Source organism: Triticum urartu, chromosome 4A (assembly GCF_056163025.1).
Source record: "Triticum urartu cultivar PI428250 chromosome 4A, HENAU_Tu73, whole genome shotgun sequence".
In the NCBI taxonomy this organism is placed as follows: domain Eukaryota; kingdom Viridiplantae; phylum Streptophyta; class Magnoliopsida; order Poales; family Poaceae; genus Triticum; species Triticum urartu.
In genome coordinates this window covers 619,457,746-619,484,159 of record NC_141876.1, presented here as the reverse complement: position 1 = coordinate 619,484,159, position 26,414 = coordinate 619,457,746, and the positions used below count along the sequence as shown (strand labels likewise).

The 26,414-nt window shown below is 45.7% G+C and overlaps 1 protein-coding gene, 1 long non-coding RNA gene and 4 pseudogenes across 4 annotated transcripts; all 6 read right to left on the bottom strand.

The window, feature by feature from the left end:
- Window positions 1-776: 776 nt before the first annotated feature.
- LOC125553293 (uncharacterized) lies at window positions 777-4,009 on the bottom strand (annotated as a pseudogene).
- A 2,186-nt stretch (window positions 4,010-6,195) lies between these two features.
- LOC147977493 (uncharacterized) lies at window positions 6,196-7,496 on the bottom strand (annotated as a pseudogene).
- Window positions 7,497-9,686: 2,190 nt separating this feature from the next.
- Window positions 9,687-10,987, bottom strand: LOC147977492 (uncharacterized; annotated as a pseudogene).
- A 676-nt stretch (window positions 10,988-11,663) lies between these two features.
- Window positions 11,664-13,061, bottom strand: LOC147977491 (uncharacterized). 2 transcript variants are annotated; one of them, XR_015601924.1, is made up of 3 exons: window positions 12,559-13,061; window positions 12,295-12,386; window positions 11,664-12,095 (listed from the first exon to the last, which is right to left on the bottom strand). It is a non-coding gene; the product is annotated as an uncharacterized LOC147977491 (long non-coding RNA). The 2 variants fall into 2 exon arrangements; XR_015601923.1 differs by having other exon boundaries at window positions 11,665-12,095; window positions 12,482-13,061.
- Window positions 13,062-13,176: 115 nt separating this feature from the next.
- LOC147977490 (uncharacterized) lies at window positions 13,177-14,477 on the bottom strand (annotated as a pseudogene).
- A 701-nt stretch (window positions 14,478-15,178) lies between these two features.
- Window positions 15,179-21,158, bottom strand: LOC125550115 (putative disease resistance protein RGA4). Of its 2 annotated transcripts, none has more exons than XM_048713030.2 (5): window positions 16,667-21,158; window positions 16,393-16,552; window positions 16,050-16,147; window positions 15,785-15,876; window positions 15,179-15,585 (listed from the first exon to the last, which is right to left on the bottom strand). In XM_048713030.2, the coding sequence occupies exon 1, from the start codon at window positions 20,884-20,886 to the stop codon at window positions 16,678-16,680; it is 4,209 nt and encodes a 1,402-aa protein (XP_048568987.2). In that variant the 5' UTR covers window positions 20,887-21,158; the 3' UTR covers window positions 15,179-15,585; window positions 15,785-15,876; window positions 16,050-16,147; window positions 16,393-16,552; window positions 16,667-16,677. The 2 variants fall into 2 exon arrangements, with proteins under 2 accessions (XP_048568987.2, XP_048568986.2); XM_048713029.2 differs by having other exon boundaries at window positions 15,180-15,585; window positions 15,972-16,147.
- Between the last annotated feature and the right edge of the window lie 5,256 nt (window positions 21,159-26,414).

The window sequence follows — 26,414 nt, the reverse complement described above, 5'->3', positions numbered from 1 at the left end:
AATAAAAGGCACTTGATTCATTCATTCATTCATGGTAAGAAAAAGAAAGAAAATCTTCTTTTTCAATAACAGCAGGCAGTTAAATACCTCTTCCTCGCTGCAACTGATGCCAACAGTGAAATTGGCCTCTTCTGTTCATGCGAAAAAGGAGCACAAGCCTGATAATTTCATGATTCCAGCCTCACTTCTTGCAGGTTGCAGCTACGACTCTAGACTTCTTGTTGATCGGTACCAAGTGACTGAGTGAGTCATGTCACACACGCCCTTTTTTATTTCACATACATAGGGAACAGAAGCCTGACGAAGAAAATGCACGCATATATATATTATGAAACCTAACATCAACGGTGTATCAATCTCAAGTCTACTAGCACAAAAGGGGTACAAAAAGAAGTGTGCATTGGACTGTGAATGTAGGCATAAATTAAGCACATAAATTAATGTAGTTGCTTTGCACCGTGAATGCAGTCATAAATTAAGGATAAAAAATTTGGTTCTTGAGTTGCAGAAAATTTTGGATCATGTAGCAGAATTTTGGATCATAAGTTGGAATGTAGTTGCTTTGCACCTGCTGATTAATGTGCAGGTTTGACAACTTGTGTGCATAAAAGATTGATTGCAACAGTGGTGGAGTGGAGTGGAACCTGCTAGTCTGTAAGATTTGACAATAGTGGTTAAGATGAGGCACAACAGAAATACGGCGAATAAACCACGCTTCAGAAATAGAAAAGAAAATATAGGGAGGTGACAACTGACAAGTGTTACCTTCGGTTTAGCTATCGAAAGACGGACAAATCTGGGTTGGTTCTTTTGATTTTCTCAATTTGCTCCTTTATCTCAGCGCTGCAACCAATCATGTGTACTTTTCTCAGCGAAACCGGGAGGCCCTCCTTGGGCATCGATTGGACTTTTGGACAGTTAACGACATGTAACTCCTTGAGAGAAGAGAGGCGATGTAACCCTTGAGGAAGGGACTGCAGACCTTCGCAGGCATAAAATATTAGATTCTGGAGGGAGGTGAGGAGCTGTAGCGCTTTCTCTTGCTCTTCCGTCAAGCTTTCCATCCTCTCATCTTCCATGAATTCAAGTGTGTGGAGGGCCGGGGCGAGGAGGTTACAAATAGGAGCAACAAGCAATCCAGAGATGTTATCCACCTTGAGTTTCTCCAACCGGAAGGAACCTGCAGGGAATAATTTGGCCCTCTGAGAGGCCACCTCTGAGAGCATATCTGCTGCTGCCTATAACTTCCAGTTCTTTGAGGTTGACTGCGATGAGAGGATTGAATCTATCCACTGTTAAATTACTGTAGCTTATTAGGCTTAGAGTGGTGAGAGACGTGAGGTTTGAGAGCAGAGCCATTGACTTCATGCTTGACTCGTTCCAAACAAGAAGTCTACTCAGGGAAGCAGGGAAAGGGCAAATGGTCTCTGATTCTCCCATGCCCATGGGCCACCGACAGAACAATTCGCCACATCCATGTATTGTTAATGATTGGAGCAATGACTTGTCCTCCTGAATTCCTCCTTCATTCTCCTTCTCCACAGGCACAAGAACCAGGCCCTTACAGTCTCTAAATCTAAGTTTCTGCAGTGAGCTGGATGATGGCAACTGCATTACACATTCCTCATAGTCATGGTCTCCATCTCCAACTATCTCCAACACAGAAAGAGCTGGGAAACAGTTTAACACTTCTGACGATGATGATTTGCTGCTGGAAAGATGGCATACGTCTAATGTGAGACTCTTAACTGAACGGAAGACAATACTGCCATCCAGCTCTTCTGGGAACACACCGGCGCATCTTTTGACAGCTAGTTGTGTTAGGGATTTAAACTTTTCAATGTCTGTCAATGATATGTGCGATACATTTGCAACAGCCATATATTCTACTTTATCCAAATTGTGGTAGGCCAAAGCACCGCCATACCCTCTAACATCCAATTCCTTTCCATTATAACGCAACAACGTGTCTGGATCACCTGTTTTAACAACCAAATCTATCAGTGTGGAGGTGTGAGGCATGGAGGGTAGAGACATCTTGGGGCACATAGAAACTTCAAGTCTGCGCAAATTGGTGCAAGATACCTCGGACAAGGGCAACACACGGAGATTGGGACAACGGATGCATTCAATTTTTTCAAGACTTGGAAAGGAATGGCAATTAGGTTCCACAACCCATTCAGCAAGATCTGGCATTTCACAAAACCTAACTGTCTTCAAGCGCAAAAAACATTTGCCTGGAGCGCCACCACATAGAGGCCCAAACTGAAGCATTCCAGAAACTTTATTCAAATAGAGGCCCTTGAGATTTGGTAGCTTCCCAAAAGGTGGGAGGGTGCTCCAAGATACGCCTTCTAGGGTGAGAGTCTCTAAACTTGTTAACCAGATGTCAAGACACAACCAACTAGGACCAATGGTACCACCATGATTTGCAATTGTAAGTACTCTAAGATTCGAGTGTGGTTTAAGAGCATCAAGAATACCAGCATCTGTAGTTGCTCCATCTCTGCCCGACCAGAATAATTTGAACTCCTTCAGATTTCTTTTCAATATCAGTTTGGCTGCAGTAGCTTCCTCCAGTGGTGGAGTGGAGTGGGACCTGCTAGTCTGTAAGATTTGACAAGTTAAGATGAAGCAGAGATATGGTGAATAAACCTTGCTTCAGAAATAGAAAAACAAGAAAAATAGGGAGGCGACAAGTGTCACCTTGGGTGTAGTTATCCTTTGACGGATAAATTTGGGTTGGTTCTTTTGATTTTCTCAATTTGCTCCTCTATCTCAGCGCTGTGACAATCCATCCTTAGTTTTCTCAGCGAAAGCGGGAGGCCCTCCTTGGGCAGCGATCGGATATTTGGACACCCACGGACACATAACTCCTTGAGAGAAGAAAGGCGGTGTAACCCTTGAGGAAGGGACTGCAGAACCCCGCATTTGGAAAATGCTAGATGCTGGAGGGAGGTGAGGAGCTGCAGCGCTTTCTCCTGCTCTTCCGTGAAGCTTTCCATCCTCCCATCAGAACCAAATACAAGTGTGTGGAGGGCTGGGGCGAGGAGATTGCAAATAGGAGCAACAAGCAATCCACAGATGTCTTCCATGATGAGTACCTCCAATCTAGAGATGTAACCTGCAGGCAATAATTTGGCCCTCTGAGAGGCCACCTCGGAGAGCATATCTGCTGCTAAGGTGTTGCACTCAAACACTTGCAGCTTGGTGAGGTTGACTGCGATGAGAGGATTGAATCCGTCCACTGTTAAATTACTGCACTTTCTTAGGCTTAGAGTGGTGAGAGACGTGAGGTTTGAGAGCAGAGCCATTGACTTCATGCTTGGCTCATAGTCAACATCAAGTTCCCTCAGGGAAGCAGGGAAAGGGCAAATGGTCTCTGATTCTCCCTTTTCCATGGGCCACCGACAGAAAAATCGACCACAATTGAATATTGTTAATGATTGGAGCAATGAGTTGTCCTCCTGAATTCCGCCTCCATTCTCCTTCTCCACAGGCACAAGAACCAGCCTCCTACAGTCCCGGAAGGTAAGTTCCTGCAGTGAGCTGGATGATGGGAACTGCATTACACATTCTTTATAGTCATTGTCTCCATATCCTTGAATCTCCATATCCTCATAGTCATCGCTTCCATATCCATCTATCTCCAACACAGAAAGAGTTGGGAAACAGTTTAACACTTTTGATGATGATGATTTGTTGGTAAGATGAGATACATCTAATATGCAGTTGGTTCATCTCTGTCCCAGAGTAATTCCAACTCCTTCAGATTCCTTTTCAACATCCACTTGGGAACAGTAGGCCGCTTACCTCGTCTCCTCTGCACCGAACAAGAATGAGAGCAGAGCATGTATGTAGCCACCAACCAATGAGAGGAAATATGGATGGCCTTAGAAATCTTGTGGGCATCCTCCCTTTGGCACCTCGCTGTCAGACTGGGATATCCAACAATTTCAAGTAGCTTCAAAGCAGAGAGACTCCATATGCTTTCAGGCAAACATGTCATGTTGGTTAAAATTTCTTTTAGACAAGTCAACTCTTGGAGTACAGAACACGCGGATAGATTGAGGAAAAGAGTTGAGAGACCTCCAAATAGGTCACTGATGCAAGTTGCTTACTGAGGCTAATATTGCCAGATACTCCCTCCGTTCCAAAATAGATGACCCAACTTTGTCTACTATCAAGTTAGTACAAAGTTGGGTCATCTATTTTGGAACGGAGGGAGTAGGTCCAAATAGCAAAGTTTGCTGAGGTTTCAAGCAAGGAATTGGACACAATAAGTGTTTCCATGTGTTTGAAGTGCATGAAAATACTTAGGAAGTGATGTTATTGGCAACACTGCCTGTGGCATCAAGATATCTAGTTAGCTTTATCAAATGACTAATGGAATGTGGCAGCACCACGCTACTTGGAGCAGATTGGGCTTTAGCTGAATATAATGTTCACTCAGGTCCGAGACACGTGTGTACTTGGACCGAGAAAAATGCCTTTTTCGGGAGTTGCATGTTAGAATAAACCTTGCAAGTTGAGTAGCTTCAGAGTTTCAGAAAAATTCAGTTAGTTTTGCTGCCATGACAGCTGTGTCGATAGTTCTCTATCAGTTTGGACAGTTAGCAGGTTAGCGAGATTAGCAGCTCAAGTGCTTAACGGTTCCATACTGATTCGTTCGTGGGATGGCGCAAAGTTGTAACTCTGAATAAATAAATTCAGTGAAAGAAACAAAAAAGCTGCGGGAGTTTTCTGAAACCTCGTCTTACACCTCGGTTCACTATTGTTTGATCCTTTGGTTCCAACATTGCAGTCCTCCCAAATCCCATGTACGTACGTAGGTATGTATGTATCCCTTGATCTAGAAAAAAACACAATTCTACTGCCGTACCAATTTCATTTAATCTACAGAGGCGAATACACAAAAGTTTCTTGTCAAGTGGTGCGTGCGAGGCTGATGCTGAATCCCAATAACCACCATCTCACACCTTGGCACACTTTGGATCTTGGATGTCCCTTCTTGGAATGCTCTGCTCTGTTCTGCTCTGCTTGCTGCTGCATCCACAAATTAAAGCCCACTTGTCTTGTTTAAAGGAAGGAACCATCACTTAGGTCGATATTCTATTCTGCAAACACGCAAACACAATTGTTGTATCAGCTGCTGCTTGAGGAATTACCTGAAAGCAACAGCAACATTCTGGCGACAGACAGATTCAAGTAATTCAGAGAGAGATTACAATGTATGTTTCAGTGCACGACACTCCTATTTGAGCATCAGTACAGAAAACACAAAAAATGACAACAAAGTGTCAACTACGTACTGACCTTTCAGCTTATCAACACAGACAATTGCTTCACTTCTCTTCTGTTTGTTTGTTTGCTCTGAATCAGCTGTGAAATTCAATTCACTACTGGGACTGCAGAATCCAATAAGTAGAGTAGAATAAATGAACTTGGGTCAGACAAAGCACTCTATCTAAGGTAAATTAAACAACACCAAATCATCCATTACCTTTGTTTGTTCTGCTTGTTTTGTTTTTTTTTTTCGAAAAAAAGAGAGCAAGTAATGGCCTGCTGTCTGCTGACCTTGGAAAACCCTTCAACAAGAAAACCACCGCAGAACTCCACGTTTGTATTGAAGACCACCAAGTGCAACATTCACTAATGCACTCTAATTGCTAGGTCTGCAGAATTCGGGTAACCAACTATTCTTGGGTCAGACAATGAAGAACAAGCTGGAATAATAGGCAACTCCTATAACAATAACGCAGCTACTCAGGAGGCCTAAATGAAATGAATGCAGTCATAAATGAAGGATCAGGAATTTGGTTCTGGAGTGGCCGTATGCATCGCCCAGATGCAGAGGCCGGGGGTCATCCTCCTTTTCTAAAAAAAAGGAATTTGGTTCTGGAGGTGGAGAGGTACTAACCGGCAGATCATGCAGCAGAATGAAGAGTTCACAGCTAGTGTTGCGTTGCAGAATGAAGAGTCGGTAGGTTGTATCTCGCACCTGACCTGCTGATTAATGTGCAGGTTTCACAACCTGTGTGCACAAAAGATTGATTGCAACAGTGGAACCTGCTAGTAGTCTGTAAGATTTGACAACAGTGGTTAAGATGAGGCAGAAATATATATGGATGGCGAATAAACCTCGTTTCATCAGAAATAGAAAAACAAGAGAATAGGGAGGCGACAAGTGTTACCTTGGGTGTAGTTAGCAATACAAGACGGATAAATCTGGGTTGGTTCTTTTGATTTTCTCAATTTGCTCGTATATCTCAGTGCTGGAGGCGACTGCGAGTGTTCTCAGCGAAAGCGGGAGGCCCTCCTTGGGCAGCGATCGGATATTTGGACACCCAATGACACATAACTCCTTGAGAGAAGAAAGGGATGTAACCCTTGAGGAAGGGACTGCAGAACCCCGCATTTGGAAAATGCTAGATGCTGGAGGGAGGTGAGGAGCTGCAGCGCTTTCTCCTGCTCTTCCGTGAAGCTTTCCATCCTCCCATCAGAACCAAATACAAGTGTGTGGAGGGCTGGGGCGAGGAGATTGCAAATAGGAGCAACAAGCAATCCACAGATGTCTTCCATGATGAGTACCTCCAATCTAGAGATGTAACCTGCAGGCAATAATTTGGCCCTCTGAGAGGCCACCTCGGAGAGCATATCTGCTGCTAAGGTGTTGCACTCAAACACTTGCAGCTTGGTGAGGTTGACTGCGATGAGAGGATTGAATCCGTCCACTGTTAAATTACTGCACTTTCTTAGGCTTAGAGTGGTGAGAGACGTGAGGTTTGAGAGCAGAGCCATTGACTTCATGCTTGGCTCATAGTCAACATCAAGTTCCCTCAGGGAAGCAGGGAAAGGGCAAATGGTCTCTGATTCTCCCTTTCCCATGGGCCACCGACAGAAAAATCGACCACAATTGAATATTGTTAATGATTGGAGCAATGAGTTGTCCTCCTGAATTCCGCCTCCATTCTCCTTCTCCACAGGCACAAGAACCAGCCTCCTACAGTCCCGGAAGGTAAGTTCCTGCAGTGAGCTGGATGATGGGAACTGCATTACACATTCTTTATAGTCATTGTCTCCATATCCTTGAATCTCCATATCCTCATAGTCATCGCTTCCATATCCATCTATCTCCAACACAGAAAGAGTTGGGAAACAGTTTAACACTTTTGATGATGATGATTTGTTGGTAAGATGAGATACATCTAATATGCAGTTGGTTCATCTCTGTCCCAGAGTAATTCCAACTCCTTCAGATTCCTTTTCAACATCCACTTGGGAACAGTAGGCCGCTTACCTCGTCTCCTCTGCACCGAACAAGAATGAGAGCAGAGCATGTATGTAGCCACCAACCAATGAGAGGAAATATGGATGGCCTTAGAAATCTTGTGGGCATCCTCCCTTTGGCACCTCGCTGTCAGACTGGGATATCCAACAATTTCAAGTAGCTTCAAAGCAGAGAGACTCCATATGCTTTCAGGCAAACATGTCATGTTGGTTAAAATTTCTTTTAGACAAGTCAACTCTTGGAGTACAGAACACGCGGATAGATTGAGGAAAAGAGTTGAGAGACCTCCAAATAGGTCACTGATGCAAGTTGCTTACTGAGGCTAATATTGCCAGATACTCCCTCCGTTCCAAAATAGATGACCCAACTTTGTCTACTATCAAGTTAGTACAAAGTTGGGTCATCTATTTTGGAACGGAGGGAGTAGGTCCAAATAGCAAAGTTTGCTGAGGTTTCAAGCAAGGAATTGGACACAATAAGTGTTTCCATGTGTTTGAAGTGCATGAAAATACTTAGGAAGTGATGTTATTGGCAACACTGCCTGTGGCATCAAGATATCTAATTAGCTTTATCAAATGACTAATGGAATGTGGCAGCACCACGCTACTTGGAGCAGATTGGGCTTTAGCTGAATATAATGTTCACTCAGGTCCGAGACACGTGTGTACTTGGACCGAGAAAAATGCCTTTTTCGGGAGTTGCATGTTAGAATAAACCTTGCAAGTTGAGTAGCTTCAGAGTTTCAGAAAAATTCAGTTAGTTTTGCTGCCATGACAGCTGTGTCGGTAGTTCTCTATCAGTTTGGACAGTTAGCAGGTTAGCGAGATTAGCAGCTCAAGTGCTTAACGGTTCCATACTGATTCGTTCGTGGGATGGCGCAAAGTTGTAACTCTGAATAAATAAATTCAGTGAAAGAAACAAAAAAGCTGCGGGAGTTTTCTGAAACCTCGTCTTACACCTCGGTTCACTATTGTTTGATCCTTTGGTTCCAACATTGCAGTCCTCCCAAATCCCATGTACGTACGTAGGTATGTATGTATCCCTTGATCTAGAAAAAAACACAATTCTACTGCCGTACCAATTTCATTTAATCTACAGAGGCGAATACACAAAAGTTTCTTGTCAAGTGGTGCGTGCGAGGCTGATGCTGAATCCCAATAACCACCATCTCACACCTTGGCACACTTTGGATCTTGGATGTCCCTTCTTGGAATGCTCTGCTCTGTTCTGCTCTGCTTGCTGCTGCATCCACAAATTAAAGCCCACTTGTCTTGTTTAAAGGAAGGAACCATCACTTAGGTCGATATTCTATTCTGCAAACACGCAAACACAATTGTTGTATCAGCTGCTGCTTGAGGAATTACCTGAAAGCAACAGCAACATTCTGGCGACAGACAGATTCAAGTAATTCAGAGAGAGATTACAATGTATGTTTCAGTGCACGACACTCCTATTTGAGCATCAGTACAGAAAACACAAAAAATGACAACAAAGTGTCAACTACGTACTGACCTTTCAGCTTATCAACACAGACAATTGCTTCACTTCTCTTCTGTTTGTTTGTTTGCTCTGAATCAGCTGTGAAATTCAATTCACTACTGGGACTGCAGAATCCAATAAGTAGAGTAGAATAAATGAACTTGGGTCAGACAAAGCATTCTATCTAAGGTAAATTAAACAACACCAAATCATCCATTACCTTTGTTTGTTCTGCTTGTTTTGTTTTGTTTTTTTTTTCGAAAAAAAGAGAGCAAGTAATGGCCTGCTGTCTGCTGACCTTGGAAAACCCTTCAACAAGAAAACCACCGCAGAACTCCACGTTTGTATTGAAGACCACCAAGTGCAACATTCACTAATGCACTCTAATTGCTAGGTCTGCAGAATTCGGGTAACCAACTATTCTTGGGTCAGACAATGAAGAACAAGCTGGAATAATAGGCAACTCCTATAACAATAACGCAGCTACTCAGGAGGCCTAAATGAAATGAATGCAGTCATAAATGAAGGATCAGGAATTTGGTTCTGGAGTGGCCGTATGCATCGCCCAGATGCAGAGGCCGGGGGTCATCCTCCTTTTCTAAAAAAAAGGAATTTGGTTCTGGAGGTGGAGAGGTACTAACCGGCAGATCATGCAGCAGAATGAAGAGTTCACAGCTAGTGTTGCGTTGCAGAATGAAGAGTCGGTAGGTTGTATCTCGCACCTGACCTGCTGATTAATGTGCAGGTTTCACAACCTGTGTGCACAAAAGATTGATTGCAACAGTGGAACCTGCTAGTAGTCTGTAAGATTTGACAACAGTGGTTAAGATGAGGCAGAAATATATATGGATGGCGAATAAACCTCGTTTCATCAGAAATAGAAAAACAAGAGAATAGGGAGGCGACAAGTGTTACCTTGGGTGTAGTTAGCAATACAAGACGGATAAATCTGGGTTGGTTCTTTTGATTTTCTCAATTTGCTCGTATATCTCAGTGCTGGAGGCGACTGCGAGTGTTCTCAGCGAAAGCGGGAGGCCCTCCTTGGGCAGCGATCGGATATTTGGACACCCAATGACACATAACTCCTTGAGAGAAGAAAGGGATGTAACCCTTGAGGAAGGGACTGCAGAACCCCGCATTTGGAAAATGCTAGATGCTGGAGGGAGGTGAGGAGCTGCAGCGCTTTCTCCTGCTCTTCCGTGAAGCTTTCCATCCTCCCATCAGAACCAAATACAAGTGTGTGGAGGGCTGGGGCGAGGAGATTGCAAATAGGAGCAACAAGCAATCCACAGATGTCTTCCATGATGAGTACCTCCAATCTAGAGATGTAACCTGCAGGCAATAATTTGGCCCTCTGAGAGGCCACCTCGGAGAGCATATCTGCTGCTAAGGTGTTGCACTCAAACACTTGCAGCTTGGTGAGGTTGACTGCGATGAGAGGATTGAATCCGTCCACTGTTAAATTACTGCACTTTCTTAGGCTTAGAGTGGTGAGAGACGTGAGGTTTGAGAGCAGAGCCATTGACTTCATGCTTGGCTCATAGTCAACATCAAGTTCCCTCAGGGAAGCAGGGAAAGGGCAAATGGTCTCTGATTCTCCCTTTCCCATGGGCCACCGACAGAAAAATCGACCACAATTGAATATTGTTAATGATTGGAGCAATGAGTTGTCCTCCTGAATTCCGCCTCCATTCTCCTTCTCCACAGGCACAAGAACCAGCCTCCTACAGTCCCGGAAGGTAAGTTCCTGCAGTGAGCTGGATGATGGGAACTGCATTACACATTCTTTATAGTCATTGTCTCCATATCCTTGAATCTCCATATCCTCATAGTCATCGCTTCCATATCCATCTATCTCCAACACAGAAAGAGTTGGGAAACAGTTTAACACTTTTGATGATGATGATTTGTTGGTAAGATGAGATACATCTAATATGCAGTTGGTTCATCTCTGTCCCAGAGTAATTCCAACTCCTTCAGATTCCTTTTCAACATCCACTTGGGAACAGTAGGCCGCTTACCTCGTCTCCTCTGCACCGAACAAGAATGAGAGCAGAGCATGTATGTAGCCACCAACCAATGAGAGGAAATATGGATGGCCTTAGAAATCTTGTGGGCATCCTCCCTTTGGCACCTCGCTGTCAGACTGGGATATCCAACAATTTCAAGTAGCTTCAAAGCAGAGAGACTCCATATGCTTTCAGGCAAACATGTCATGTTGGTTAAAATTTCTTTTAGACAAGTCAACTCTTGGAGTACAGAACACGCGGATAGATTGAGGAAAAGAGTTGAGAGACCTCCAAATAGGTCACTGATGCAAGTTGCTTACTGAGGCTAATATTGCCAGATACTCCCTCCGTTCCAAAATAGATGACCCAACTTTGTCTACTATCAAGTTAGTACAAAGTTGGGTCATCTATTTTGGAACGGAGGGAGTAGGTCCAAATAGCAAAGTTTGCTGAGGTTTCAAGCAAGGAATTGGACACAATAAGTGTTTCCATGTGTTTGAAGTGCATGAAAATACTTAGGAAGTGATGTTATTGGCAACACTGCCTGTGGCATCAAGATATCTAATTAGCTTTATCAAATGACTAATGGAATGTGGCAGCACCACGCTACTTGGAGCAGATTGGGCTTTAGCTGAATATAATGTTCACTCAGGTCCGAGACACGTGTGTACTTGGACCGAGAAAAATGCCTTTTTCGGGAGTTGCATGTTAGAATAAACCTTGCAAGTTGAGTAGCTTCAGAGTTTCAGAAAAATTCAGTTAGTTTTGCTGCCATGACAGCTGTGTCGGTAGTTCTCTATCAGTTTGGACAGTTAGCAGGTTAGCGAGATTAGCAGCTCAAGTGCTTAACGGTTCCATACTGATTCGTTCGTGGGATGGCGCAAAGTTGTAACTCTGAATAAATAAATTCAGTGAAAGAAACAAAAAAGCTGCGGGAGTTTTCTGAAACCTCGTCTTACACCTCGGTTCACTATTGTTTGATCCTTTGGTTCCAACATTGCAGTCCTCCCAAATCCCATGTACGTACGTAGGTATGTATGTATCCCTTGATCTAGAAAAAAACACAATTCTACTGCCGTACCAATTTCATTTAATCTACAGAGGCGAATACACAAAAGTTTCTTGTCAAGTGGTGCGTGCGAGGCTGATGCTGAATCCCAATAACCACCATCTCACACCTTGGCACACTTTGGATCTTGGATGTCCCTTCTTGGAATGCTCTGCTCTGTTCTGCTCTGCTTGCTGCTGCATCCACAAATTAAAGCCCACTTGTCTTGTTTAAAGGAAGGAACCATCACTTAGGTCGATATTCTATTCTGCAAACACGCAAACACAATTGTTGTATCAGCTGCTGCTTGAGGAATTACCTGAAAGCAACAGCAACATTCTGGCGACAGACAGATTCAAGTAATTCAGAGAGAGATTACAATGTATGTTTCAGTGCACGACACTCCTATTTGAGCATCAGTACAGAAAACACAAAAAATGACAACAAAGTGTCAACTACGTACTGACCTTTCAGCTTATCAACACAGACAATTGCTTCACTTCTCTTCTGTTTGTTTGTTTGCTCTGAATCAGCTGTGAAATTCAATTCACTACTGGGACTGCAGAATCCAATAAGTAGAGTAGAATAAATGAACTTGGGTCAGACAAAGCACTCTATCTAAGGTAAATTAAACAACACCAAATCATCCATTACCTTTGTTTGTTCTGCTTGTTTTGTTTTGTTTTTTTTTCGAAAAAAAGAGAGCAAGTAATGGCCTGCTGTCTGCTGACCTTGGAAAACCCTTCAACAAGAAAACCACCGCAGAACTCCACGTTTGTATTGAAGACCACCAAGTGCAACATTCACTAATGCACTCTAATTGCTAGGTCTGCAGAATTCGGGTAACCAACTATTCTTGGGTCAGACAATGAAGAACAAGCTGGAATAATAGGCAACTCCTATAACAATAACGCAGCTACTCAGGAGGCCTAAATGAAATGAATGCAGTCATAAATGAAGGATCAGGAATTTGGTTCTGGAGTGGCCGTATGCATCGCCCAGATGCAGAGGCCGGGGGTCATCCTCCTTTTCTAAAAAAAAGGAATTTGGTTCTGGAGGTGGAGAGGTACTAACCGGCAGATCATGCAGCAGAATGAAGAGTTCACAGCTAGTGTTGCGTTGCAGAATGAAGAGTCGGTAGGTTGTATCTCGCACCTGACCTGCTGATTAATGTGCAGGTTTCACAACCTGTGTGCACAAAAGATTGATTGCAACAGTGGAACCTGCTAGTAGTCTGTAAGATTTGACAACAGTGGTTAAGATGAGGCAGAAATATATATGGATGGCGAATAAACCTCGTTTCATCAGAAATAGAAAAACAAGAGAATAGGGAGGCGACAAGTGTTACCTTGGGTGTAGTTAGCAATACAAGACGGATAAATCTGGGTTGGTTCTTTTGATTTTCTCAATTTGCTCGTATATCTCAGTGCTGGAGGCGACTGCGAGTGTTCTCAGCGAAAGCGGGAGGCCCTCCTTGGGCAGCGATCGGATATTTGGACACCCAATGACACATAACTCCTTGAGAGAAGAAAGGGATGTAACCCTTGAGGAAGGGACTGCAGAACCCCGCATTTGGAAAATGCTAGATGCTGGAGGGAGGTGAGGAGCTGCAGCGCTTTCTCCTGCTCTTTCGTGAAGCTTTCCATCCTCCCATCAGAACCAAATACAAGTGTGTGGAGGGCTGGGGCGAGGAGATTGCAAATAGGAGCAACAAGCAATCCACAGATGTCTTCCATGATGAGTACCTCCAATCTAGAGATGTAACCTGCAGGCAATAATTTGGCCCTCTGAGAGGCCACCTCGGAGAGCATATCTGCTGCTAAGGTGTTGCACTCAAACACTTGCAGCTTGGTGAGGTTGACTGCGATGAGAGGATTGAATCCGTCCACTGTTAAATTACTGCACTTTCTTAGGCTTAGAGTGGTGAGAGACGTGAGGTTTGAGAGCAGAGCCATTGACTTCATGCTTGGCTCATAGTCAACATCAAGTTCCCTCAGGGAAGCAGGGAAAGGGCAAATGGTCTCTGATTCTCCCTTTCCCATGGGCCACCGACAGAAAAATCGACCACAATTGAATATTGTTAATGATTGGAGCAATGAGTTGTCCTCCTGAATTCCGCCTCCATTCTCCTTCTCCACAGGCACAAGAACCAGCCTCCTACAGTCCCGGAAGGTAAGTTCCTGCAGTGAGCTGGATGATGGGAACTGCATTACACATTCTTTATAGTCATTGTCTCCATATCCTTGAATCTCCATATCCTCATAGTCATCGCTTCCATATCCATCTATCTCCAATACAGAAAGAGTTGGGAAACAGTTTAACACTTTTGATGATGATGATTTGTTGGTAAGATGAGATACATCTAATATGCAGTTGGTTCATCTCTGTCCCAGAGTAATTCCAACTCCTTCAGATTCCTTTTCAACATCCACTTGGGAACAGTAGGCCGCTTACCTCGTCTCCTCTGCACCGAACAAGAATGAGAGCAGAGCATGTATGTAGCCACCAACCAATGAGAGGAAATATGGATGGCCTTAGAAATCTTGTGGGCATCCTCCCTTTGGCACCTCGCTGTCAGACTGGGATATCCAACAATTTCAAGTAGCTTCAAAGCAGAGAGACTCCATATGCTTTCAGGCAAACATGTCATGTTGGTTAAAATTTCTTTTAGACAAGTCAACTCTTGGAGTACAGAACACGCGGATAGATTGAGGAAAAGAGTTGAGAGACCTCCAAATAGGTCACTGATGCAAGTTGCTTACTGAGGCTAATATTGCCAGATACTCCCTCCGTTCCAAAATAGATGACCCAACTTTGTCTACTATCAAGTTAGTACAAAGTTGGGTCATCTATTTTGGAACGGAGGGAGTAGGTCCAAATAGCAAAGTTTGCTGAGGTTTCAAGCAAGGAATTGGACACAATAAGTGTTTCCATGTGTTTGAAGTGCATGAAAATACTTAGGAAGTGATGTTATTGGCAACACTGCCTGTGGCATCAAGATATCTAATTAGCTTTATCAAATGACTAATGGAATGTGGCAGCACCACGCTACTTGGAGCAGATTGGGCTTTAACTGAATATAATGTTCACTCAGGTCCGAGACACGTGTGTACTTGGACCGAGAAAAATGCCTTTTTCGGGAGTTGCATGTTAGAATAAACCTTGCAAGTTGAGTAGCTTCAGAGTTTCAGAAAAATTCAGTTAGTTTTGCTGCCATGACAGCTGTGTCGGTAGTTCTCTATCAGTTTGGACAGTTAGCAGGTTAGCGAGATTAGCAGCTCAAGTGCTTAACGGTTCCATACTGATTCGTTCGTGGGATGGCGCAAAGTTGTAACTCTGAATAAATAAATTCAGTGAAAGAAACAAAAAAGCTGCGGGAGTTTTCTGAAACCTCGTCTTACACCTCGGTTCACTATTGTTTGATCCTTTGGTTCCAACATTGCAGTCCTCCCAAATCCCATGTACGTACGTAGGTATGTATGTATCCCTTGATCTAGAAAAAAACACAATTCTACTGTCGTACCAATTTCATTTAATCTACAGAGGCGAATACACAAAAGTTTCTTGTCAAGTGGTGCGTGCGAGGCTGATGCTGAATCCCAATAACCACCATCTCACACCTTGGCACACTTTGGATCTTGGATGTCCCTTCTTGGAATGCTCTGCTCTGTTCTGCTCTGCTTGCTGCTGCATCCACAAATTAAAGCCCACTTGTCTTGTTTAAAGGAAGGAACCATCACTTAGGTCGATATTCTATTCTGCAAACACGCAAACACAATTGTTGTATCAGCTGCTGCTTGAGGAATTACCTGAAAGCAACAGCAACATTCTGGCGACAGACAGATTCAAGTAATTCAGAGAGAGATTACAATGTATGTTTCAGTGCACGACACTCCTATTTGAGCATCAGTACAGAAAACACAAAAAATGACAACAAAGTGTCAACTACGTACTGACCTTTCAGCTTATCAACACAGACAATTGCTTCACTTCTCTTCTGTTTGTTTGTTTGCTCTGAATCAGCTGTGAAATTCAATTCACTACTGGGACTGCAGAATCCAATAAGTAGAGTAGAATAAATGAACTTGGGTCAGACAAAGCACTCTATCTAAGGTAAATTAAACAACACCAAATCATCCATTACCTTTGTTTGTTCTGCTTGTTTTGTTTTGTTTTTTTTTTCGAAAAAAAGAGAGCAAGTAATGGCCTGCTGTCTGCTGACCTTGGAAAACCCTTCAACAAGAAAACCACCGCAGAACTCCACGTTTGTATTGAAGACCACCAAGTGCAACATTCACTAATGCACTCTAATTGCTAGGTCTGCAGAATTCGGGTAACCAACTATTCTTGGGTCAGACAATGAAGAACAAGCTGGAATAATAGGCAACTCCTATAACAATAACGCAGCTACTCAGGAGGCCTAAATGAAATGAATGCAGTCATAAATGAAGGATCAGGAATTTGGTTCTGGAGTGGCCGTATGCATCGCCCAGATGCAGAGGCCGGGGGTCATCCTCCTTTTCTAAAAAAAAGGAATTTGGTTCTGGAGGTGGAGAGGTACTAACCGGCAGATCATGCAGCAGAATGAAGAGTTCACAGCTAGTGTTGCGTTGCAGAATGAAGAGTCGGTAGGTTGTATCTCGCACCTGACCTGCTGATTAATGTGCAGGTTTCACAACCTGTGTGCACAAAAGATTGATTGCAACAGTGGAACCTGCTAGTAGTCTGTAAGATTTGACAACAGTGGTTAAGATGAGGCAGAAATATATATGGATGGCGAATAAACCTCGTTTCATCAGAAATAGAAAAACAAGAGAATAGGGAGGCGACAAGTGTTACCTTGGGTGTAGTTAGCAATACAAGACGGATAAATCTGGGTTGGTTCTTTTGATTTTCTCAATTTGCTCGTATATCTCAGTGCTGGAGGCGACTGCGAGTGTTCTCAGCGAAAGCGGGAGGCCCTCCTTGGGCAACGATTGGATTTTTAGACACCCAATGACATATAACTCCTTGAGAGAAGAAAGGTGATGTAACCCTTGAGGAAGGGACTGCAGAACCCCGCATTTGGAAAATGCTAGATGCTGGAGGGAGGTGAGGAGCTGCAGCGCTTTCTCCTGCTCTTCCGTGAAGCTTTCCATCCTCCCATCAGAACCAAATACAAGTGTGTGGAGGGCTGGGGCGAGGAGATTGCAAATAGGAGCAACAAGCAATCCACAGATGTCTTCCATGATGAGTACCTCCAATCTAGAGATGTAACCTGCAGGCAATAATTTGGCCCTCTGAGAGGCCACCTCGGAGAGCATATCTGCTGCTAAGGTGTTGCACTCAAACACTTGCAGCTTGGTGAGGTTGACTGCGATGAGAGGATTGAATCCGTCCACTGTTAAATTACTGCACTTTCTTAGGCTTAGAGTGGTGAGAGACGTGAGGTTTGAGAGCAGAGCCATTGACTTCATGCTTGGCTCATAGTCAACATCAAGTTCCCTCAGGGAAGCAGGGAAAGGGCAAATGGTCTCTGATTCTCCCTTCCCCATGGGCCACCGACAGAAAAATCGACCACAATTGAATATTGTTAATGATTGGAGCAATGAGTTGTCCTCCTGAATTCCGCCTCCATTCTCCTTCTCCACAGGCACAAGAACCAGCCTCCTACAGTCCCGGAAGGTAAGTTCCTGCAGTGAGCTGGATGATGGGAACTGCATTACACATTCCTCCTCACAGTGATCTATGTGCAACACAGAAAGAGCTGGGAAACAGTTTAACACTTTTGACGATGATGATTTGCTGCTGGTAAGACGAGATACATGTAATGTGAGATTCTTAACTGAACGGAAGACAAAACTGCCATCCAAATCTTCAGGGAACAAACCGTCGCATCTTGTGACAATCATATCTTCTACTTTATCCAGATTGTGGGAGGCCAAAGCACCGCCATACCCACTAACAACCAATTTCTTTCCATGATAACGCAACCTTTCTGAATCACCTATTCCAACATGCAGATCTGTCAGTGTGGAGGTGTGAGGCATGGAGGGCAGAGACATCTTGGGGCACCCAGAAACATGAAGGCTGCGCAAATTGGTGCAAGATACCTCCGACAAGGGCATCACACGGAGATTGGGACAACTGAAGCAATCTATTTCTTCAATACTTGGAAAGGAATGGCAATTAGGTTCCACAACCCATTCAGCAAGGTCTGGCAAATCATGCAACCCAACTCTCTTCAAGCGCATAAAACATTTTCCTGGAGCGCCACCACATTGAAGCCCAAACTGATGCATTCCAGAAACTTTAATCAAATAGAGTTCCTTGAGATTTGGTAGCTTCCCAAAAGGTGGGAGGGTGCTCCAAGATACACCTTCTAGAGTGAGAGTCTCTAAACTTGTGAACCAGATGTCAATACACAACCAGCTAGGACCAACGGTACCACCATGATTTGCAATTGTAAGTACTCTAAGATTAGAGTGTGGTTGAAGAGCATCAAGAATATCAGCATCTGTAGTTGGTTGGTCTCTGCCCCAGAATAATTTCAACTCCTTCAGATTCCTTTTCAATAACAGTTTTGCTGCAACGGCTTCCTCCTTGTTTGCCACGTGTTCAAGACCACGTATAATCAGTCCTCCTTCAAGCTCTGACAATGCCCCAAGTTCTGTGAGTTCAAATCCCATGCTCTCCTTCTTGACATGGAAATCTTTTAGCTCCTGCAGATGCTTCATCTTTCCGACATTGCGAATGTTGGAGTGGAGTTCACTTCTACCATGGAAATCATGTAAATTCTCAAGGTTGCTGAAGTCTTGAGGCAAATAAGAACGACCATGCCAACCATCTAGGTCCAAGAATTTCAAGTGATAAAATCTTGATAGTGTACGAGGTAAACTCATTTCCCTGTGAGATGAATTAATTTTGAGGTACTGGAGGTGGATAAGTTTTGAAAACCTATATGGAAAAGATTGTGCAGACTTCACCACTACAAACAGAACACGCAGACAGTTTATTTCCTTGAAGCTATCTTTCAAAATCTTGGCGATTCTTTCTTCATATTCTCTAAAAATCATCAAAGTCTGTAGATTAGCAATCTCTATCCTCTCCCCCAGTTTACACATTTCTTCCTCAAAATTTGCATCATATCTGTCTTCTATGTTGATAGATAAGTGGCGAACAGATTGTGGGATGGCATCAGCTCTGAAATCTAAGTCACTTATATTGAGGCATTCTTGTGCAGAAACAATCTTAGATAGCTCATGCATTAAATCATGCATTACATAGCAGTACCGATGACCATTGTCCACTGGTTCCTTCATGAGAAAACCATTGTCCACTAGTTCTTCCAAGTAGTTCCTATCGTCTTGATGATCAGAGTCTATGATACCTATTGCAACCCAGAAATGATTGATTTCTGAAGAAGTAAACCTATGATCTTCAGGGAAAAGGCCACAACAGGAAAAACATTTCTTCAGATCAAAAGGGAGGCAATCATAGCTAATCTTTAAAGATGGCATGATATCATCATTCTTTTGCTGCTTTAGCCACTGATGCTTTTCAAGAACTCCATTCCAATGTTTCTGAGAAAGGTCCTTGTGCAATAGTCTACCAACTGTTTTGGCTGCCAACGGGGAACCTTTTAGCTTGTTTGCAATTTTTCGTGCAATACCAGCAAACTCATCTTCATAATGCTCGGGCTTGTTGTCTGCACCAAATATACATGATTCAAAGAATGTGAAGAAGTCATTAGACTCCAAACCCCGCAGCTCTAGTGGATCAACTGTTTTCACCACGTCAGCTACCTTTGGGAATCGAGTTGTGACAAGTAGCATGCTTCCTTTGGCTTCCCCCTCTGTGAACGGAGCTAAGAAAGTTTTCCACTGGTCCTGACTGTCACATTTCCATATATCATCCAATACAATCAGAAACCTCTTGGACTTGATACGTTGTGCTATGGATTTCTGAAGCTGGTCTAAATTGGTTGTTTCATTTGCAACACCGCTGTTTCTTTCTTCTTCAGTTGCAGGTATGCAGCCAAGGATCTCCCTGGTGAGCTTAAGCACATCGAAATCAGTGGATACACATACCCAGACCTTGACTTGGAAGTACTCTTCAGTCCTTGCATCATTGTACAGATGAGTGGTGAAAGTTGTCTTTCCAATACCCCCAGGACCAACTATAGGAAGAACAGAAACAATGTTTGTGGCAGCGGTGATACGACTGACAGTTTCCTCAAAAATGCCTTTCCTGCCATACAATGTATCTTGTATAATCATGGAAGCAGTCTGAGGCCGGTCTTGGACGACTGTCACTGTCGTGTTGCTGCTGGTTGGGATATTGCCGAGCAAATTGGAGACGGAATCACAGTGTGACTGCATGCCCTGTAATAGGGACTTGATTTTTCTGGACATGGACACTCTGTCGAAATGCAGCGTGTCACCATCATCAGCACTAGCAGAATTGGAGTTGGTGACGCCGGCAACAGAAACAGCAGCAGCATCACCACCATCAGCACTAGCAGCAGCAGCAGCAGCAGCATCAATCCCACCATTCCTCTTGCTCTTGGGTGTACAGGGGGAGCAAGAAAAGCAGTGGAGCAAGGTGCCTAGGGTGTTGGTGACGTGGCGTGGTGCACCGGCAACAGCAGCAGCATCATCATCACTACCATCGCTCTTGCTCTTGGGTGTAGGCGAGCAAGAAAAACACCGGAACAAGTGGCGAATAGCACTACCGGCGTGGAGAGCTTGATGGCCGGCCTCTTGGGTGGTGGCGTAGGTGGTGCCATGGAGCTTGTCATGGATCTGGAAGTAGTGGACCTCATCCAACAGGTCCTCTGCCTGGTCGGCGTCCCTGCTCAGCTTCTCCAGCAAGCGCTGCAGGGCAGGGTTGTCGCCGAGGTGGCTCCCCTGGGCCTGGGCGTTGTGCAGCAGGCCTTGCGTCTGCAGCAGCTTGTCCTTGATATGCTCCGAGTTGTGGCCGAGCTTGAGGCTGTCCACGTACGCCGCCACCGGGACGGCGGACAGCATCGTGAACACCTTGCCGAGGAGCGTGGCCGCCGGGCCGAGAGCCGCCTGCATCGTCTCTCTGCACTGCCGTGCAGACACTCTGCCTGGCCTCGCCGGAGTAGTGGTGAAGAGGGAGGAAGCAGCAGCAGCAGAAGGCGGGGTGGAATGGATTGGGCTGCGAGGATGTAAAGTGGCGGGCGGGCAGCTTGGAGGTCAGTCGCCGCTGCCGCTGGGTGTGGATGGATGGATTGGAGAGGACTGCGAATGGAGTGGACTGGAGAGGTGACGGAAAGGAGAAAGTGCGGCCTGCTTTCTTCCTTCCTTTCCTTCTACAGTACTACAACGGTACTGTGTCACCTGACCAACACTGTGTCACATGGGATGCTCAAATGCGCCTCCTCCCTCAATAATGCCGCACTTCTTTTTACAAATTCACCCCTAACCAAATGCTGCAGCGCCCAGGATGCGTCAGAGCAACTCCAACACGCCGATCCAAACGGGTACGTGTTTTGTCCATTTTTCATCCGTTTGGGTTCAAGTGTTGCTCGCCCAGATTGCAAAGTGACTTGTGATCAGTAAGGATGTCGAAGGGGCCGCGTTGCGGGTAGCGCCGCCACTTGTCGATCACCGCCAGGAACTCCTTCTCATACGTCGAGAGCTTCTGGTTGCGTACGTCAGGCGCCTTGCTGAAGAAGCCGGTGTCCGTCTTTTGTCCGCCTTTTGTCCATTTGGGTTAGCATGTCCGTCCCCTTTTGCATTTGAGTCGGCGGTGCGTCCGACGCGACGGCGCATTTTTCGTCCTCATGCTGCTTGTTTGGTTTCCATTGAACATTTTTTTTATTTCATCAAAGACATTTTTGATACATGCATTCACCAATTCTTTGCTACGAGTGCAAGACCAAAGAAAACAAAACCACAATTAGACATTTTAGAAGATGTCCAACTTCCATAACTGCTCCCACTAGTTGGACTAATATCTTCTCTATGTCTTCATTGTTGATCTGTGGATTCTTGAGCTTCACAACTTCTTTCTTCTTTGATTCTAAAGAAGTAGAGGTTGATTCCCTTTTGGTCTCTTCTTTAGTCTGATACCTAGCCTCAATTCTAGCTACAAGTTCACGGACATTTAGCAAATTTCTTTCAATCAAAATCGATGTACTATTCTTCTCAAAACCAAAACTTGCAGCCTTCCTATACACAAATTTAAGCAAATATGAAGCTCCCGAAATTGTGCCGACACCGAGAACAAAACCGAACCAACATAAGCACGTACCCCATCATTTTTGCACTTGGTGAACACCCATTGGGGATGTTCCGTCGAAGAGACTCGGAGCACGACCTGTCGAGGGCAGTCATCGCACTTTATGAGCGGCAATGGTGAGCCGGCAAGCCTCTGGGCCAGCACCGAGCCAGGGCGAAGGCCGTCCATGGCTTTGCGGGCAAACCGACGACGGGGTAGATCCGAGCGGGTAGAGGAGGCCTCAACACCTGCATGCGACGCGGAGGCACTGCCGAGGCTGTGTGCTCCGCTACCCGGCCAATCCATGGCAAGGCGCACTCACCGACGACCTGAATCGGCAAATCAGGCTGACGGGATGCGCCAAATCCCGCCGTCGCAGATCTCCGTCACCGGCCGTAGGGAGGCACCAAAAGCCGGTGAATGTATTGGGAGGAGGAGGGGAAGGGCTGGTGAGCAAGGTGGCCGGGGAAGATGGGCGTCGGCGGGTGGTAGGGTTTGAGCATGGGAGCGTGCGGGGGAAGAGGATAAAAAAGGACAGGCTGTGACGCTGACTGGTGGGCCAGGGAGAGAAGGAGGCGCATGAGCCGCGTGTCCGCTTCGTGTTTGGGCCGACACAAACAAGGCACAAATTTAGGCCGGAAATGGGTCAGCAGGCAGACGAAAAACGGGCGCGCGTCCGTTTGGATCAGTGCGTTGGACCAATTTTTATGTCCGCGCTGACCCAACACACGACGAAATAGATGGTCCCGTTGGAGTTGCTCTTACCGATCTGGACTTGGGCTTGGACTTGGATGGTGAGCAACGGCACTGTGAGTGACACATTACATGGGATGCTCTGCTCTCAATCAATAATTCATAGACTAGACTAGACTAGATGGGCAGCCATTGTCTACTAGACTAGACTAGAGGTCGGTCTTTCTGGTCGTCCACAGTCACCTGACCAAACGCCACTGTGCCACATGGGATGCTCTGCTGCCCTTCTGCGCCTCAATAATGCCACTCTTTTTCTTTTACAAATATACCCCCAACCAAATGCTATGGCTAGATCCTTTAATCGAGTCGTGATGCCCGGGTTTACCTGACAATTCGGATAGCGTAATTCAGTTTTCAGAAATGACACCTGAATTTTGCACATGATTCGAGTAATCCCGATTTTGCCCGAAATAAATCACAGTGAAAGAAAAGGAGACATGGAACTAGTAGTTAAGTTAAGTTGTCAACTTTGAGGCTTAGTTCAAGGTCGGTCTCCTATTTTTTTTCATGCTCTGGTTTCTAGGAGTAGAAGAGAGACCTTGAATTTCTGCTGAAGATCCCCTGTTTCCTGCTGAAAACCCTCTGTTTCTCAGACAAATATGCACATATACTACTAATTGCCGATTCATTTTGTTGTTTGGCAGTGACGATGTGACCTTTGCCGTAGCTCAAGGAGTCCTCACATCTTCCTCGGCTGTCCAAATTTCCCAGCACTCAAGCATTGCATTCCTGCTTCTCTTGGCCGGGGAGCAACAGCCTGTCTATATGTATGCATAGTAAGTCCACTCCTTCCCTCTGTTTCTGTTTCTGTTTCTCACCTTGTACTGAAGTTTGCGGTTTCCGGCGACCGTGGCGACTGGCGGGCGCGGATTTCGAATGTGGGCTGTTGAAAGGTTCAAGTGGAAACCCATCAAGAATGTGGTCGACTAACCCCGCAAAAGAAAAGGCGGTCAACTAAAAATATCAAGATTTAGACCATAATAACATCGAGATTCAACACCACGACCCTAGGTAATTCCAAAGGAGGTACGAAGTGAAAGAGGCAGGAGGAACCACAAATGATGGCCGGCAACATGGAGGGAAGGCTTTCAAGGTGTCGTTAACACAGTGTGATTGCACTTGCGGGAGGCCATTGTTGCTTCATCTCCCATGCTCACACTTGTATACCGCCGGTCGTGTTAGGAATGTGGACATCAATCACCCACGCACCGTGAGGGAGTCGGAGTTCTCAATTATGACGGTCAAGAAAACATGGGCTCCCCGCTTTCACCCGTACTTTGACCAATCACAATGGCCGGAGTATCATGGAGTTCAACTATGGCCGGATCCGGAGTTGAAGGTTGTTAAATAGGGTAGACGTCAGACAAAGCGTCTTAGAGGCGACATGGACGGATGGGGCCATGGTGGCCGCCATGAAGCGGGCAACGACCAATTCCAAGAGCCTCGTGAGAGCTCCCGTTGTGGGGAGTGCAAAGGTCAAGGCCACAACAAAAGAAAATGTACAAAACCAAGGAAAAGGTCCAAGACAAATAATGCAAGCACAAGCCAACAAGGAGGTACACAAGGGAGCCAACCAAGTGGTAGCCAACAAGTGCCAAGCCAATCAAGAGGTAGCCAACAAGTGCGAAGGCAACCACGCGGTAGCCAACAAGTGCCAAGGCAACCAAGTGGTAGCCAACCTAGTGCTTTCCGCGCTTGCTGTTGGTTATTGACCGGAGAACGTCTCGGTCATGTCTGCATGGTTCCCGAACCCGTAGGGTCTACACACTTAAGGTTCGATGACGCTAGGGTTATAAAGGAAGTTTGTATGTGGTTACCGAATGTTGTTCGGAGTCCCGGATGAGATCCCGGACGTCACGAGGAGTTCCGGAATGGTCCGGAGGTAAATATTTATATATGGGAAGTCCTGTTTTGGTCACCGGAAAAGTTTCGGGTTTTATCGATAACGTACCGGGACCACCGGGAGGGTCCCGGGGGTCCACCAAGTGGGGCTACAAGCCCCGGAGGCTTGCATGGGACAAGAGTGGGAAGGGACCAGCCCCTGAGTGGGCTGGTGCGCCTCCCACAAGGCCCAAGGCGCAGCTAGGAGGAGAAGGGGGAAACCCTAGGCGCAGATGGGCCTAAGGCCCACCCTAGGGCGCCCCCCTTCTCCCCCTCTTGGCCGCCCCCCTCAAACCCATCTAGGGCTGCCGCCCCTCTAGGGGGCGCACCCTCCTCCCCTCCTCCTATAAATAGTTGAGGTTTGGGGCTGCCCAACACAAGACGATTTGATCTCTCCCTGGCGCAGCCCTACCTCTCTCCTCCTCGTCACTTGCGGTGCTTGGCGAAGCCCTGCTGGAGTACCACGCTCCTCCACCACCACCACGCCATTGTGCTGCTGCTGGATGGAGTCTTCCTCAACCTCTCCCTCTCTCCTTGCTGGATCAAGGCATGGGAGACGTCACCGGGCTGTACGTGTGTTGAACGCGGAGGTGCCGTCCGTTCGGCACTAGGATCTCCGGTGATTTGGATCACGACGAGTACGACTCCTTCAACCCCGTTCTCTTGAACGCTTCCGCATAGCGATCTACAAGGGTATGTAGATGCACTCTCCTTTCCCTCGTTGCTGGTTTCTCCATAGATAGATCTTGGTGACACGTAGGAAAATTTTGAATTTCTGCTACGTTCCCCAACATGTGGTACGGTAAGTAAACCGACTCCAAAACAGTTTTTAAGGCAATATTTCTCCGTTTTGGAATATTTAGAAAAATAGAAAAATAAGTAGCAATCCGGGAAGGACACTAGGGCTCCACGAGGGTGGAGGGCGCGCCCTACCCCCCTGGGCGCCCCCTACCTCGTGAGCATCTCGTGTGCCTTCCGGACTCCGTTTTCTTGCACGATACATATTTTGGTCGGTAAAAAATCATTATATAACCTCCCGAAGGTTTTGACTCCTGTATCACACAATTATCCTTTGTTCTTGTTTCGAGCTGTTTTTCTGACAGATCTAGGTTATCAATGACGTCCCCAAATGCCTCCAAGGACAAGTTCTTCGAGAAGGTCATCAACCCTTACCTCACGGAGGTGCTGCGACACCCTCAAACCATTGAGATGCGTGATGGGTTGCTGCACATCCGCGATGCTGAGGGACCGAAGGGGACCGGAAGCGTGGAGACAAGGCTCGAAGTAGTGGAGTAACAAGTTTTCAAGTGCCAAGGGATGGTGGAACGTGGACTCAACTCCAACCACATGATGATCGCGGAGTTCACTAGCAACCACAAGCTGGATGCCGACAATATCGGGGAGGCCATCTTCAAGCTTCATGAGAAGATCGAGCACCTTCAAGCCCAAATCTATGACCTGCAAAACCAAAACTGTGAGTATGAATATGGATTCAAAGGGATGAGTTTGGCTGCAGATTTGAGTATCCCGGAGACTCGATCATCCTTCTATGATGTGTTGGGGAACGTAGTATTTTCAAAATTTTCCTACGCACACGCAAGATCATGATGATGCACAGCAACGAGAGGGGAGAGTGTTGTCTACGTACCCACGCAGACCGACTGTGGAAGCGTTGACACAACGTAGAGGAAGTAGTCGTACGTCTTCCCGATCCGACCGGTCCAAG